General features: G+C 39.7%; 1 protein-coding gene across 2 annotated transcripts in view; it reads left to right on the top strand.

Moving 5' to 3' along the window:
* The window catches only part of LOC104314590 (chondroitin sulfate proteoglycan 4-like), a 42,029-nt gene extending 29,656 nt beyond the window's left edge, over nt 1-12,373 (top strand). The window contains exons 8-10 of one of the 2 annotated variants that reach the window (XM_069776497.1): nt 4,412-4,584; nt 9,452-9,635; nt 10,132-12,373. In XM_069776497.1, coding sequence (XP_069632598.1) covers nt 4,412-4,584; nt 9,452-9,635; nt 10,132-12,185 — 2,411 coding nt within the window. In that variant the 3' untranslated portion in view covers nt 12,186-12,373. The remainder of the gene's footprint in view (nt 1-4,411; nt 4,585-9,451; nt 9,636-10,131) is intronic. The other variant, XM_069776498.1, reaches the window with a different exon arrangement.
* Nucleotides 12,374-17,375: the final 5,002 nt, after the last annotated feature.

Genomic DNA, 17,375 nt, shown 5'->3' with positions numbered 1-17,375 from the left:
TGTATTATATTCACATATTTAGAGGTGTCTTATCTAGTTGTGATTTTGCCTGGTAAAAGCAGAGTGAAGCTTGTATCCGTGGAATTCTGAATAGCACACGTAAGCTCGCCAGATTGCTAGTTCGCTTTCTTATTGTTTAAGCTGAGTTATGGAGAGCAGCACAGACTCACTGATGAATCAGGAGGACTAAAGACTTTGATTTGTATTCGTGCATTTGGAACTAGTTGGATCAGCAACTGAGTATTTTTTTTAAATGAAATCCTACTCCTGCAGGAGTTGATGTGTTAAGAGAGTCTTACCAAAGCCATTTACTGCTTTGCATGGAGAAGAGTAATCCCTCATGGGGTTAGTAACCTAACATTAATTGCAGGACTAAAGGAGAAATGAAGATTAGTCTTCTCTCAGCAATGTCTTGTGTCACACTTTTGGTTTTGCTACCTTCTTTTTGCTGTGAACATGATCTGTACAGCCAGAGAGAGATATTGAGAATTGGTAAAGCTCTAGAGGTATTTATCTGTACCTTGGTTTATCAATTTGATACAGAAGAGGAGCATGTTAGGTTCTTAAACTTCCTGAATATAAGCTGTCTAAAAAAAAAAAGGCTTGCAACAAAACCCTGTCAAACACAGGCAACAAAAAATGAGATTGTAGCAGCATGATCTTCTAATTCAGACGGTATAAATGGGATTCACGTAAGTCCACTTACAAAGCTTACTAATCTGTGATTTTGGTGTGTAAGGTTGCCTCAGGCACAGGGATTTGTAGGAATTCTATCTTAAGCCAAAGGTAATTGTAAGAAAAGTATGCATGATACATCCATAGAAGGCAAAGTCTCTAGACTGTCAGTCAGTTCTCCAGTTTGCAAAAGACACTATTTCTTTCAGCACTGCAAGCTGTATTCATCTAAGCCTACAGTTTTTCCTGAATTCTCACTTACTTTGGCTTCGCAAAATTCCTTTTTGATGTTAAAAAGTACTACTAGCTTTTTCACCTGTTCTCTTTATGATACTTTCAAAAGACATTCTGGAGCTGTATGGGTTTCAGCTGTACTTGCTCATCATGAAATTACTATTACAACAATGATGGTGCCAAATGGTTAACAGATTTAAAAACAATAGCCAGTGTCCTGCTGTAGTTCATAGCACTGCAGAAAAAGTGAATTTTGAGACAACTTGAAGAATCTTCTCTTTAGGGAAGTTAAAATTGAATATATTGTGGGAATTTGCCATGTCTTCATGACTGGGTGTAATCTATTCTCTCAAGAGAATATTGTTCTGCAATTTTATATGAGTATGTACTGCTGTCTTCTTTTGTGTTGGATATACCAGATTTGTTTATACACTTTATGGATTTTTTTTTTCCTTCAACAGAAGCTTGTTTTATTCAGTGTGCTCAATAAATTGATTGCTAGATATATGAGTTTTTTCTTAAGTATGCTAGATATCTACAGTGTGAGAATTTGCTCTCTTCAGGGAAGCAATTGCTCAAAGAATGAAGGAGCTGAGTTGCTCTTTGAGAAGGAGAGGCAGCCTGACTTGTAGGTATTTGGAAACAGAGCTGTCTAAGCAGTCTGTAGATGAGATGATTTGTAACTGCTTAGCAGTGATAGGCAGAATGCTCATGCCAAAGTCCTTTCCAAATCTTAAATGTAGGCAGTAAAAATGGATACCAAAATTATTAGGTACTGATGATGGCCTTATGCTATTGCATTTTACTTACACGCATTAGCTTGGCCCTGCTCTTCGTCACTGTTGTGGTTTTACCCCAGCCAGCAACTAAGCACCATGCAGCTGCTCACTCACTCCCCCTCCCATCCAGTGGGATGGGGGAGAAAATCAGGATAAGAAGTAAAACTTGTGGGTTGAGATAAGAACGGTTTAATAGAACAGAAAACAAGAAACTAATAATGATAATGACAGCACTAATAAAATGACAATAGTAATAGTAAAAAGATTGGAATATACAAATAATGCACAGTGCAATTGCTCACCACTTGCCAACCGATGCCCAGTTAGTTCCTGAGCAGTGATCTGCCCCTCCCTGCCAACACCCCCAGTTTATATACTGGGCATGACACCACACAGTATGGAATATCCCGCTGGCCACTTTGGGTCAGCTGCCCTGGCTGTGTCCTCTGCCAACTTCTTGAGCCCCTCCAGCTTTCTCGCTGGCTGGGCATCAGAAGCTGAAAAATCCTTGAATTTAGACTAAACATTACTTAACAACAACTGAAAACATCAGTGTTATCAACATTCTTCTCACGCTTAACTCAAAAACATAGCACTGTACCAGCTACTAGGAAGACAATTAACTCTGTCCCAGCTGAAACCAGGACAGTGACCCATCCTTGTGTGTCTTCCTCCCCTCTGTTTCTTTCCCCTGCATTTGGGTGGGGTTGGTTTTGCGACCTCTCTGCTCCCATGTTTGGGAACAAGTGGACAGTATTCTCAGTTCCCTTTCCTTCACCCACTTGTTTGGCTGGCAAATAATCTTCCTCTCCCTGTTGAGATGTGAGACCAGAACAGAACTACTGTGGGTGCTGTAAAAGGTTCTCAAGTCTCAGGACAGAAGTGGGTGAAGGAGAAGGTTATGTCTGGGGGAGGATCCCATTTTACAGGAAAGTGTGAGAGACTTTATTGTCTGGGGCTCTGCACTGTATTTCACCCTGTGCTGTGCAGTGATTGAGATCAGGTCTATTAGGAACAAATCGGGGCTTTGTGGCACACATCCTCTGTCCCCATGTCCGTGCACTGTGATGGTGGTAGTGTGATAACCTGATATAGTTATGAAAAATTGGAGTGGTAACTTCTGTCACTACAGTGTGACTATGTTTGAAAATTACTCTGTCTTACTCTGTTAAGGCAATGAGGCCTGATTTGCATAAGTAGGAGGTTATTGTGAAATAACTGTATTTGCAGATACACATGGTCTGATTTACTGTTGCTCTCGGTTGCACATTCCTGACCACATCTGCTCTACATACAACACAAGGTCGTGCTTCCCTCTCTGCTTGTCACGCAAAAAAGGGAAAAGAAGAGAGAGTAAGAGGAGGGAGAGTCCTTGAATTAGATACAGTGTGAGAGAATTTTTCTAGACCTGAGGGATTGCTTTGCTTTTCAAAGCAGTATGGACACAGAGAGGCATGGGAGGGTAAAAAGGGGAAAACAGTGCTGAGCCAGAAGATCTCGTTTCATTATAACAACTCTATTTCAAAGTACATGTGGTTTGAACCAGGGCACAACTACATGTAAACAGGCAGAATCTTGACATTACTAATGGCTTGTAAAACATACCCATTTTTCAGTTTGCTTACCTTATTCTTTCTTCTGAATATTATAGCAGGAACATGTTATTTTGTGTTATTCCTGTATAAACATTATGCTTTATTGAAGATGGATTGATAATTCAGACTTCAAGGATATATACTGCTAGTATCTGAAATTATGTATTGATACGCATGAAAGCTTGTTGCTCAAGAAAAGAGAAAATGTAAAAATGGAAGCAGAAGTGGGGCAGGGAGAATAGGATTATGGGTATCTATTGCTCCTCCAAAAGTATCATTAAATGTGAGATTTAGTTTGCTGAGTGTGTACCATGAAACAGTGCATCAAAAAGAAGCCAAATAAAACTTTTTTTCTTTTAGGAAATTACTAGGTTTGGTTTTGTCACAGCTGTGGCAAAAATTGTCTTGGTTTGACTAAATGCCAGAAGGTTCTTTAAAATCTTTGTAATATTTAAGCCAGAAGGTACTGGTTAGTGTGGTGCTCTGTATTAAAAGGATTTTATTACCTCTCAGTCTCCATCCATCTTAATAATACATGATTTCAGTTCAGGCCGTTATTTCTGTTATGTGATGTTCTTCCTAATTTGTTTAATTCACTATTTATTTTTTATTTTCATTTAATGAAAATCATCTTTCATATCCATAAAGTGTGGTTCAAGCTTCTGGTAATAATCGATTTTGGTTTGTGTTTTCACTAGAAAGTTTGCTGTGTTAAGGCATCTCCTTGCCAAATCACCCTGCCTTCTGTGGGCAATGGTGACTTCAGCTGGAGTTTGAATTCAGTTCTAGACATGTAACATAGGAACAGAGCTTCTTATACATGCTCTGTTTCTTACTTTGGGTTGTTTTTACAGAAGCTAGTGTTCAGCAATTACATATGCTGAAGAGAACTGAGTTTTCATTTGTAAAACAAAGGTACATCTTACTGATGGGCTTTTTGATTGAAAAAGCTGTGGAAGAGTTACTAGAAGGTAACTAGAAAAAGGGCAAACCTGCTGATTGTATAAAATGATATTAAAATGCTAAGTAGAATACCTAGATGAGAGGGTGACTTGTGCATACAAAACTTAACCCTTTTGGAAAAATTGCTGTTGCAAATCTGTGTTCCTTGTAATTGACATTTTTTAGGTTCCAGAAAACCTATTTCACGACATGATCTGAAAGCTGTAACCAATGATGTGACCAATGCAGGGAACAGAACTATAACTTTTATGATTAAAACTTCCCCAAAACTTGGAAGGCTGATAAGAATAAATTCTGATAATACCACTCAGGAAATCCTCAGTTTTACACAGTCTATGGTAAGCATTTACTTTATAATAAGTAGTTCATGGGTAGATTGTTACTTCAAAGGGCATCTCAGTTGCTTGTTCTTTGTCTGATCCATTTATATCTGTTAAGTAACCAGGCGTATGTGACCCATCAGTGCAATCACCCAGATTTGCTATGTCGTTAAGTATTTGGCATCCAGTAATGAAGGCAAGAGGAGCCTTTGTTCCCCTCTGCTTGGATACTAGCAGGGTCTTGGCAATTTCCACTGTTTTGCTTGTAGCAGTATTTTTCAAGAAGAGCTGTTCTGGTGCCATTAACCAGCAGTCCAAGGTTGGAAGCCTTCAGTTTTTGGCAGAAGCAGTAGCCTTTTGCTCTGTGAAAAGTCCAAGTATCAGATTCATTTCAGCTGTACACAGTCCTCATGGGTGTTCCCAAGAGGACTTCTGTTGACTTGATTGGCTGTGATATTAAGTGTTTAAAGAATCTTAACTGTGATACAGGGTCTCATACTTGAATGAGTAAAGTGTGGCAGCTCATGTAACTTGATGGAAAACATTCTTTTGCAACTGAAAAGAAATGTCTGTGTGCAGAATCTGAATATAACTGTGCTCTGCGTGCAGTAAGTTATTCTCAGTAAATCTAAGTGGGGGAGATAAAAGGAGCTCAATCTTCTGACTTTGCTGGAAGCAAAATTAAGAGATAATTTGGTCTTAATGTACATTTACAGATTTTAAAAGTGGCTGTTTGATTTAGTATATGAAAGAATGAGAAAATCTAGTGGCCAGAAATTGAAACTTGACCAGTAGGACCTGGAAAAAAGGTTGGTGTTTTTATTAGTTATCATCAAACTTTGAAACAACCTGACCAAGGACTGTGGTGGAATGAATCTCCACTTGAACTTTTTAAATCAAGATGAACACAGTATGTTTCTCTTAGAACTATGTTCTATTCACGTTAAGTTACTGGTCTTGTTGCAATAGTTGCTGAGTTTTGTCTTACATTATGAGGGAGGTGAACTGTATAATGACACTGTTCCCTTCTTTTTACAAGGACATGTAGTGATAGGACAAAGGGTAATGGCTTTAAAATGAAAGAGGGTAGATTTAGATTAGATGTAAGGAAGAAGTTCTTCACTGTGAGAGGGTGGTGAGACAATGAAACAGGTTGCTCAAAAAGGCTGTGGATGCCCCATCCCTGGAAGTGTCCAAGGCCAGGTTGGATGGGGCTTTGAGCAACCTGGTCTAGTGGAAGGTGTCCCTGCTTATGGCAGGGGGGTTGGAACTAGATGATCTTTAAGGTCCCTTCCAACCCAAACCATTCTATGATTCTGTGATTCTATGATTCTGTTCCTAAAATGTATGATTTTTATGAGCATTAGATGAAACAGTTAAGCATGTCAGACACAAAATCTTGCAGCTAAAGTTTCACTGTTTTTGCCTATGGATATGATCTTTAGATATGTTTATCAGACAGTGCCATGTCAGAACATGCCACTTATTCTCTAGAGCTTTAGTTCTTACTAATGTATAGCTAACTTTCCTTTGAACTTTGTAAATTGTGTAAGGTTTTGAGCTGTAATAATGTGTATGCTTTTCTTCTCTGTTGGAGGTATTTGTATTGGCCATTTTCACTTCAAACAAATAGAGCTAAGTGACTTATTGCAGGTAGAATTAAGGTATCCTAACCAGCTTGCTATTTATTCTGGTAGAGAATGAGGTATAAGGGAGAGAAGAGAGATCCTAAATAAACTTTCACTGTCTAGCATGTTGTAGCCACATGAAGTTAAATATCAGTGAGAAAATGACATTGATATTACAAAATATTGTATATTCTTCATGTAATGGAGAATAAAACATTCAATTTCTGTTTGGTAATAGGAAGCCTGTAAATCTGATTTGAATTGAAAATATTTTGTGTTAGTTTAGTTTTTTGGGTATTCATTGACTTTCTTCTGTATTGTGGAGCTTGAAATTTCACTTCTGAAAAGTACTATGCAGCTAGCTTATTTAGCACTAAGCTAGCTTAGTTAGCACTTTTGCTATGGTGCTGAACTCTTCCTATGCCCTGTGGTTTATTGCTTTGTTGCCAAAGAAAAGAAAAAAAAAGAATTGAAATCACTATTGCATTCCAAGAAGTTTTTTCATGGACAGTTGTTGTTCAGCCAATGTAAGAAAATGAATTCTGTGTTAAATGCACTTGAATAACACAGTAGTTTTTGACATGATGTTTGGGTTTTTTTCTCTGTCAGTACTTTCTATGGTATCTTAGACGTATTTTCATCTCGCAGCAAGCCACAGTTTCTTCATTATATTTAAAGTCATTTCTTCATTATATTTAAAGTCATTACAGAGGTAAACACAGAAATCTTCACTAATTCCATTCTCTTCTTAGCCCAGATATTAGCATGCGCTTGCAGCTGAAAAAAAATAACCCTATTAAGATTGATACTAAACACTGCTGAATTTAAAGGATGCATATTGTGCCTGTTCTTGGTATAAAAATTTGCTTTCTCCAACTTGAAGTCCTAGAGGCATGTTTTGGAAAGTTATCCTGAACCAACATATCCTTTTAATATAAATTTTATTTGTTTTGTCCTATGATAGCCATTAAGAATTAAATCAGTATAGGGAGAGCATAATCTTGGAGATGTGCATATAGGATTTTATCACATCAGTCTGAATTTTTTAGACAATAAGATGGGATGGTTTTGAGGCTGCTGAGAAAACTGACCCTGAAAGCCCTGTTTCTCTAGTGATCTCAGTGGGGGCTATTGCAGTAATTTCAGGATTAGCTCTCTCTGTAGTCACAGCTGAGATTCTGCTAAGTGCTTCATCTGTGATAGCAGCAGGGCTTTTTTTTGTTTTCTTTTTTCACACCTTTCAAGCATATGTGATAGGAATATGTGCTAATGAGTTCCTTCAAGGTGTTTGCAAGCTGTGTAGAGTATGTTACAAGTAGTAAACTTAGAACCAGCACGATCTCAGACAGGGATATCTCTGGCAATTATAAACTAACACATGCAAGACAGGTCAGTAGTTGCCTGGGAAGTTGCCAAGGATTTAATAGGTATAGCTGTGTTCTCTTCAGGTCAGTGAATGAATTATCAAGCAGACAAGACGCTGAATCGACTGGATGAGATTTAGTAAGTGTTCTAGTCTTGTGGTTATTAGGAATCCTGTTGCAGTTTCAGTGTATTACGGTATTGATCTTAAAGTTTGGGTGTAGTTCCAACTGATGAGAATCCTAGTCTGAAAATACTGCGTTTTGCTTTGGGGCCTAAAGAGGTAAATGGTTGTATCTTGTATAAATATGTGTTTCTCTGAAGATTTACTGCAGTATTTTGCAGTACTTTGAGGCTTAAATCCTCACGGTGGGACTGATAGGATTCTCTTGAGTATGATGATCTGCAAGGTCAGTGAAGGCAGGTATAGGACAGACCAGGTTCCTTCCTGTCTCTTAGGAATCCCCTTCTTGTTGTGATGTAGAAATTTTCCACTAAGTAACACCATCAGCTCTTTGGTTATAAATGAGAGTGTATTTCGATGGTAATTGCACCTCCTTCTGCTTTCTGTAGTCTCTTACCAAGTATCTCTTGCTATTCACCATGAAATACCTGCATCAAAGTCCCTTTCAAGCCTTCAGTCTTTCATATGCTTTTTCAGGACAATGAGACCAGCCCCAGTAGTATCCTTATAAACTAAAAACCCTAGACATATGATACTCTGATTCACTAAATATACAGTCCAGCTGAGCTCCTGTTCACCATTACCTTTGCTAGTTTGAGATAAATTTCTCAATGTTTTATATCTCTGTTCTTCACATAAGGCCTTTATGAAGCATTCAAGCCCAGTAACATTTCACCTACCTTAAGTAAGCTTGTCTGGCAACAGAGTCCATCTTAAGAAGAAGAGAAATGCAAGATAATCTCAATGTAAGTTACATACAGGCTGCATCGATGGGCCGAGGCCAGTCGTATGAGGTTCCACAAGGCCAAGTGCCGGGTCCTGCACTTGGGTCACAACAGCCCCATGCAGCGCTACAGGCTTGGGGAAGAGTGGCTGGAAAGCTGCCTGGTGGAAAAGGACCTGGGGGTATTGGTTGACAGCTGGCTGAATATGAGCCAGCAGTGTGCCCAGGTGGCCAAGAAGGCCAACGGCATCCTGGCCTGCATCAGAAATAGTGTGGCCAGCAGGAGCAGGGAGGTGATTGTTCCCCTGTACTGGGCACTGGTGACGTCGCACCTTGAGTACTGTGTTCAGTTTTGGGCCCCTTGCTGCAGGAAAGACATGGAGGTGCTGGAGCGTGTCCAGAGAAGGGCAACCAAGTTGGTGAGGGGCCTGGAGCACAAGTCTTGTGAGGAGCGGCTGAGGGAACTGTGGGGTGGTTTAGCCTGGAGAAAATGAGGCTGAGGGGAGACCATATCGCTCTCTACAACTACCCAAAGGGGGGTTGTAGTGAGGTGGGTACTGGTCTCTTCTATCAAGTAACTAGTGATAGGATGAGAGGAAATGGCCTCAAGTTGTGCCAGGGTAGGTTTAGATTGGATATTAGGAAAAATTTTGTCACTGGAAGGGTTGTCAGGCATTGGAACAGGCTGCCCAGAGAAGTGGTTGAGTCACCATCCCTGGAGGTATTTAAAAGATGCATAGATGTGGCACTGAAGGACATGGTTTACTGGTGGACTTGGCAGTGCTAGGTTAATGGTTGGACTGAATGATCTTACAGGTCTTTTCCAACCTAAACAGTTCTATGATTCTATATACACTGTGCGTGGACTAAGGTACAAAGGCATCTCTTGAACAATGTTCTTAAGATTTTTTGTTTTTTCTCTCCTTACACTTCTTTGTTTAAAATTATTCTCCTCTTATACCTATGGCTTTTCTTTACACGAAACAGGTGGATGAAGGTGTGGTCATGTATGAGCACTTACAAGATGAGTCAGCTGGCTGGAGTGCAGAAGATTTCTTTACCTTTACTGTCTCCTCTCCACCGTCAGCTCTGGACCTACAGGTGTTCCATATTGTCATTTCTTATGAAATTACCAGGCATGATCGGAACAGTCACCTTCTGGCAAATACAGGTAAAGATGCTGTACTGTTTGGGCTCCAAATTGTTTTGGATCTGTCAGGGTTCCAGTGAACAAATGTGAAAAAACAAAGGCTACTTCCTCTTCAATAACAAATGACCAGAATGCTTTTCTGTGTGTAGTGTAGATAGTAGTTTGGAAAACTGCATCACTGCATCTTTAAAAATGAGATTAACTACCTATGTTTATTCCTTCCTACTGCTGTAGGGGGTATTCTCCATTTTGCTGTAATGGTAGGTGGAAACACTCAGAAGCTGTGAGATAACTGATATTTCTTTAATCTTAATGTATGCATCAGTAGAAAATCTTGTCTCTTATATGTGACTGTATTTTAAAAATAGTGGTAATATATTTTAGCCTGACATATGGAAATCAAGGATACCATGAAGGAGAAACTTTTCTGAGCATCATCAGTGTTTGACATCTAATTTCTGATACATTGCAACTATAAAATAGTCAATTATTAAGATTGTCTTTTCCGTTTTGCTAGGTGCCGTAGTCCAGGAAGGAGGTAGAGTATTAATCAACAAAACAAATTTAGATGCTTCGAATCTATTGATTAAGCTACCTGAGGTACAGCGCTCCATGTATGAAGTCTGGTATCAAGTTGTATCTTTACCCCAACATGGCATGATTGTTGTTGGAGAAAGAAATGTTACCAAAGAAAAGCCTCACTTCTCCCAATACATACTGAACAAATTTGGAATTGTGTACATACATGATAATTCTGAATCGCTTAATGACAATTTCACTTTTGCTGTTTGGTTAAACCTAAAAAGCAAGTCTGCAACAAAGCCCCATAGCGAATTTTTAGAGGAGATGTTTAATATCACTGTTGTTCCAGTGAATGACCAAGCTCCAGAATTGAAGACTAAAAGGCTGCACTTGAAAGTCCTGCAGGGAGATGTGTCAGTGCTGGGATCAGAGAATCTGAAAGTTGAAGACCTAGATAATGCCCCAGCCGAGCTCAAATACACCATTGTTAGCAACCCCAATAATGGTTATTTAGCAATGAAAAGCAATCTCAGTGTCTCTATAAAGGATTTCACACAAGCTGATGTTGACAGTGGTAAAGTTTGGTTTGTGCAGGATGGAAGTTCGTCTTCTGGGGTGTTTTATTTCAGTGTGACTGATGGTAAACATCGCCCTTTATACAAACTATTCAGTCTTGAAGTCATACCAATCGCTCTTGTCCTGGTCAACCTTACCAATGTTGCACTTCCACAGGGCCAGACATCTGTCACTATTACTAATGTGCAGCTTTCAGCTGTCACAAATGGAAAAAGCACTAATATTATGTATGAAATAACTCAGCCGCTCAAATACGGGCATCTGATGATTGGAAATGAGCAGGTTACTAAATTTGAGCAAGCAGATTTGTACTCAGGAAGGCTGTCTTACCACCTGACAAATCTCACTGCATCCAAGGAAGTCCTGGAGTTTATGCTCTTCACTGCAGAAGGCAATCTAACAGGACAAGTGCTGAACATCACAGTGAAGCCTTTAGTACAAGTTGTACCTGACATGCAGATTTCAAATCAAGCAGCTTATAAGTTCAGAAACAGTGACCTGGATGCTTCTGAGCTAGCTAATTTGACAAATAGCAATCCTAGATTTGAAGTGATAGTGCCCCCGTCTCATGGAAGGATTGTGAAGAAAAGGTTCGTGAATGATGCAGTGTTCGAAGATACTCAGACATTCACGCAGGCTGACATTGATAGTGGTGTTGTGCTTCTAGACATAGATACCAATATGACAGGCATTGATCTGTTAAATGACTCATTCACATTTATACTCAGGGCAGATGCTGTGCAGCCTGCTGTTGGCTATTTTCAGTATTCCATTGTGCCATACAGTCCTCCACTTGCACAGGGTTTTACAACTGAAGTGCCTTCCATAACCAGCATGACCACTTTAAAAATTCATGCTACCTCAAAGAACGAGGCACCAGCCTCCTCTAAGAATGAAGAGCCTACAGTAGCACCACAGAAGACTGAACCAACCCTGTGGCCAGGGCAGAATCACTGGGGAAATCTACGTGAGGAAGGTCTATTGCTAAATCTGGCAATGGGAACAAGTGGATCTGCAGGGACTAAGACCACAACTCAGGTTAATGCCAGGAGTCCCAGAGAACAGGGAGGTGAAAGCAGAAACCCTTGGTACATCATTATCCCCCTGGTTCTAGTGTCTGTGCTACTTATTGTTGCTGTTATTTCTGTGTGTGTTTTGCTAATGTGTCAGAAGAAAGAGAAGACAAAACCACTTGTCAAAAGTCAGACAGATGCAGTCCTCAGTAGTCCAGATTGGTGTCTGGAACGGAGCTTGACTGTACCCAGTGTTACAGTGACTCCTCTCCTGAAGGGGGTTGAGAGGAGTACAGCCTCAGCATTCATGGCAGTAAGAAGTGAACAGCTGCTTCCCGCAGTGGTTTCTCCAACGGTAGAACAGTCTCTGCAAAACAGCTGGTTAAACCTCGATCCTGAAATGATCCAGTATTGTCGAAAAACAAACCCAACTTTGAAGCACAATCAATACTGGGTGTAGTTATGGCCAGTTTTGGTCATGCTAATTGAGATAATATGGAAAAGAGAGTATATGTCGTTGACATGTAATTCATTCTTTATTTATATTTATTACGGGTCAAATGATGCACTGTTTGTTAGATGAAATCCAAATACCTGTGAAATAATAATAATAATAAAATCTTACTGATTACAATGACCATAAAATAAGATTTCCAGCTTGTACTTCAGCAAAATTCCCACTTAATTCAGTGCAGAATTTGGCCCCATAGATTTTGAGTGCACCCTGTGTATGCAATATTTTTATTTCTTGTGACAGGGGTAAAATAGAATGTTCTGTCATGGATTATACATTTTTAATATAATTACATTTTTTGAAGAACCAGGTTTGCTATAAAGGTATTTTTTCTATTTGAAAAACTTCAACTTTTTCTGTAAGTAATTGCCAAGGTGCTAATCTCAATAATGTCATTTTGACCCAAAGGCTGTTTTCAGAGGCCAGTACTAAACAAAGCAAGCTGTGATTATTTTGACAGGTGTTCATCTGAGTCGCTGAACTGGAAATCTAGAATTCAGCTCTGCAACAATAGTACAGCAGTGACAGTATATAAGGATTCTGGTAAAATACTTTTACTGTGAGATGTTGTTTGTTCTTTTGTTTTTTCTTTTTCCTCATTTGATACTGAACTCTAGCCTTTAATGTCTGCAGACTGGTAAAATGCATCCATGACCTCTAATCCACATGGCAAAAACTGTGTATCTGCCATTCAGCCTGTCTGCTGAATTACCTGTAGGCTTAGGTTATGTCTGGAAGTGCAAGCATATAAAAATTTCCTGCTCCTGACAAAGGGCTAAATTCCGTCTTCGGTGATGCAAACACAACTCTCCCTAGAGTCTGGGCATTCAAGCAAATGGCAGTAGAATTAAGTCCTCTTAACAGAAACAATCCTGCAAGGAAGTACATATCCCCTTCTGAGGTTTGACAATTTATACTTCATCTCCCAGAACACCAAACACATGTGCCTTAAACACTATGACAAGTGCTACCTATTCTAATTTTGCTCTGGTAATATGTGCAATAATTTCCCTGCAAAGGGAATATTTTTGTATTTTTGGAAATCCAAGCTCAATAGTGATGTGCAGTCTCCAGTTAAGGTCCAATCTTTCTTCTGCTGAGGACAGCAGCAAAATTCTTGTTGACTTTAGAGAACAAACTGACTTCAGGGGAATGGTGCTGTGATCATAACCAGTCTCTTAATAACCACTGAACTTCTCATCTATTTTTGTACTTTTGTATTGTTACAGTTTCCAGTGAGTTTCTCTGTAAAGCCACCGTGCTCAGTATCAGGATGCAGTCTCAGCACTGCACTCAGTTAACACTGGAATATCATTTTTTGAGTCTAGGTACTGCAGTTTTCGCTTTTATAGAACAAATGTGTGGGCCTCAACATCCTTGGTGCTATTCATTTCACACTATGTTTTGGATCGTTTTTTTTTGTTGTTGATTTTTAGCTGTGTTTCTGTCATTTATGTATTTCAATTATGAGAAATTTTCACCCTTGAGGAGGGCCAGACTATGTCTCTGCTTACTGCTGTGTTCTGGGAATTAAACATGGGAGCAGTGGGGGCAGTCTTTCTCATCTTTACCACCTCTGCCATGGTCAGCCATGATTGTGGTGTATTTTGAAGCACTGCATTTTTCAGAGCCCACTTCAAGGAGAGTAATCCATGTCAGTGGAAAATATTCAAGCCACATCTTCAGCTAGTCAAGTTAGTGGGGCACTAGAGACTAAAGGTATGAACCCTTTATATGCTCAAACTAAAATGTATTTGAACCCTGATGCACAGGTTTTATTTCTCTGTCATTACCATTTTTACCTGATGCCAGTGTGAGCAGGTTGGAGTTCAAGCAGTGCCATCAGTGTAAAAGGCTGGGGTGTTCAGGTGTCCCAGGTGGACCGCTACAAACCTGCATTGTAGACCTTTTCTGCTTTTCCAAAGAAAATCTTTGGAACTGTTCTTAGAAACTCTCAGCCAGAGAGGGGTGCTGCCAGCCATCACAGGGACAACCCAGCATCCTTTGTGGAGGTGCAGCTGTACCATTTCCTTTTGCCATTTCCTGAGACCTGTTCTACTAATGCCAAGCAGACAACAGCTTCCTCCAGATCCCAGCTGTCAGCTACAGCCTGCCTCCGATGCCTTCTAGCTGATGGCAGGAACCTGATCGCTCTACACCTCCTCCAAGGCCTCAGTCCAAGGAGGAGTAAAGAATTATAATCCCAGCACTTCCCTGATGCTTAAAGAAGCCCATCTCACATTTCTCTACCACTGAGACCTTCCTGTCAACAGCAAAAGAGGTGTGATACTCCAGTACCCACTAGGAGACCAGGTGATACACCTCGAATTCGGTACCAGAATAGTGCGGTGCTGAAAGCTGCTGGAGTCTGGTGACAAAATCCACGCTGTGGACCCGTGACAGACTGAACAGAAATATGGAAGTGAAGTGGGTGCTTAATGAGATTTTGCTAAATGTATTGTAAAGACAGGTGTGCCTAAAGTTGTCGTGCTCAGTGTGCAGTGGAGATGGAATGCAAGGCTGCTGTAGTGCTGGCAAAGGTAAAAAATGAGACCACAACATAATAGCAACTGAGTCAAAAAAGCAGCAATGCAGTCAGAATTCCAAAATTGAATGGGCATTCTTGAGTTTTGCATTTGCATGCTCTGAGCAAGAAATGATACACGAAAAATACAGAAAAGGTGGTAGGATTTGTGCTGGCTTTTTTGGCTTCAGCGTAATGGGCTGAAGTCTTTTTCTCTGTTTCCAAAATGCTTTTTTGGCTGACAGCAGATGTTAATTTCAAATAGATCAGGCATTATGGAATTGTATTTTGAGCATTGGGCTCAATTTTTAAAGCATTGAGGTTTGTTTGTTTGTTGGTTGGTTTTTTTAAATAAAACCAGCCTAAAGTCCTAATTAATCAGTGAAGTGTGCCAGCATTCAGTTTTCTTGTTCAGTTGGTGCTACGGTGAGACAACTGTGCCAAAATGCCTGCCATATTATGGAATGTTTTGATGAGAACTTTATATGGATATAAGTTTATTGTATCAATGATTACTGGGTTTCATACAAAATGCAGAGGTACTATTGTAACTGATAACTACATATGGATTTGCTTTAATATCCTACCCTGAATCCCTGGTGAAAAAAAAAAATCTCATTGCATTAATGTAAGCTTTCCCTATGGACAACAGAATAGTCTTTGGCAGAGGACAGTTCATCTTGTTCTTGCATAGATATTTAATATAGGTGAGAGGAGTCAACTCTGGATGAGCTGAGGTCACTGGCTTGGCTAGAAGTGCAGCTTTGAGATGGTAAAAACTCGCTGGGATGAATCTCATCATGGATTTCCTAAATAACAGTCAATCTAGAAAATCCCCAAGAAAAACATTTTGTACTTCTGGATTCTTTTTGTGATTCCAGGAGCGTACATAGTTTATGGTCAGGATCTGGTTTGAATTTTTTGGTTGTTTCATTTAACCTTGAAGTTGTGCGTTTTACTTAGTGAAGATGGGGTTTATGAAGGTTCACTTTCTTACCAAATGGAGTTCTAAACTGCAGCATGAAAGTACCTTGAAAACATATATAAAACCAATAAACTGTTTTGTTTATAATCCACACACTTATGTTTTTGTGCTTTCTTTGAAGACCTGTAAAGTACTGCAGTTGGTGCAGAAACACAACAGGATCCCATTGCCACTAACAGCATTCTTCCAAGTTTTCTGATATTTATTTTTTAAATTGCACATGTGCTGAGACCACTGTTGTGCAGTGTCCAGGGTTGTGCCTCTAACATAATGCATGTGGCTGGAAAAAGAGAAGACGTCTCATCATGCATCTACCTGGCTGTGTTCAGCACTTGTACGAATGTAACATCAAAATAAAGGCATTGATTTGAACTTGCTCAAACAGGATTGCTCTGGGTTTGTTTCAGTAAGTTTTTGTATTATTTAACTGAACATGCTCAGAAGATTTTGAAATGCCAAATTCTTAAATGTTAATACATTAATGCTGTTCTGTCTTTGATTTTCATCTCGATCAAAAATACACACTCACCCCAGCCTCCCACCAAATGCATTATTTGACCTGATTTTGATTTTTTGTTAATGAGAACCTAGCTGGTTTGTAGTTGTTCCCGTAACTTGAGAAAAGGAACTTTTTTCTTGAAACATCAGAAATGCTGGTTCCCAGGGGAGCAGCTTTCCCTGTGCTGTGACTCGGTGACCTGAGCGCAGAAATCTGTGTCAGCAGTAGTGGTGCTTGGGCTCGGGGTCGTGTCCTGCTCCCCCAGCCCTCCTACAACTCAGAAAACATTGGTTTGGGAAGAAAATAGGACAGAAATGGTAATAAACCTTTTATGTTTTTATTAAAGTATTAGTAAGGGCCAGCTACAACTTTCGCTTTAGTAGCTTGTTACCACCTGCAAGGCCAAACTGAGCAGTGAATCTACTTACGTGCCCTGAGCTACAGGCGTCAGTCAGTCCTGCTTGCACCATTTTTTTCAAGTCAGTCCTTGTGATGTATGTTGAAGTACATTCTGTGAATATTTTTAAATGGGCTGAAAATAATTGTCCTGGCATATTTAATGGAGACTATTAATTTATCTTCACTTGTTTCAAGCTAATAATTCCTGCCAGAGCTTGCATATCCCAAATGCAGTCTCAGAACAAAATGTTCTTTCATTGCAACTGGTGAAATTTGTAGTTTCACATCTGTTCGTAGGGAGACCCTGTATGGTGAAATGCTTGCTTTACGTGATCATTTCCTCATTTCCAGTCTTGCTGCTTGGTTATTTTTGTCGTAATGCTTTATACATGCTGTTAAGCACTACTTAGACATGAAGTTGTTCACAGACTGAGGTTTTAGCTGCAAAACCTTTGCATGGCATCACAGTGAGAGGGGCATCAGGTCTCATAAATTTGTTGGATGGTAGCGAGCATCAGAACTTCCTGCAAGAACACAGACAATAGATAAGAATAAATACATGCAATATGCAAGTTGTGTGACTGATCACTGTGATTTGCTCCAGCTAATACACTGTACAACTTCATCTTGCATAGCAACTTTTATGTATGGTGCATGAAAGCACATTGATGAGGAAAGTCTTGAGAGAATAAAAGATAATTGGAGGACTCAAAAGTTTGTATTTCATAT

This window comes from Haliaeetus albicilla, chromosome Z, assembly GCF_947461875.1.
Source record: "Haliaeetus albicilla chromosome Z, bHalAlb1.1, whole genome shotgun sequence".
Taxonomy (NCBI): Eukaryota; Metazoa; Chordata; class Aves; order Accipitriformes; family Accipitridae; genus Haliaeetus; species Haliaeetus albicilla.
This window is presented reverse-complemented; position numbering and strand designations above follow the sequence as displayed.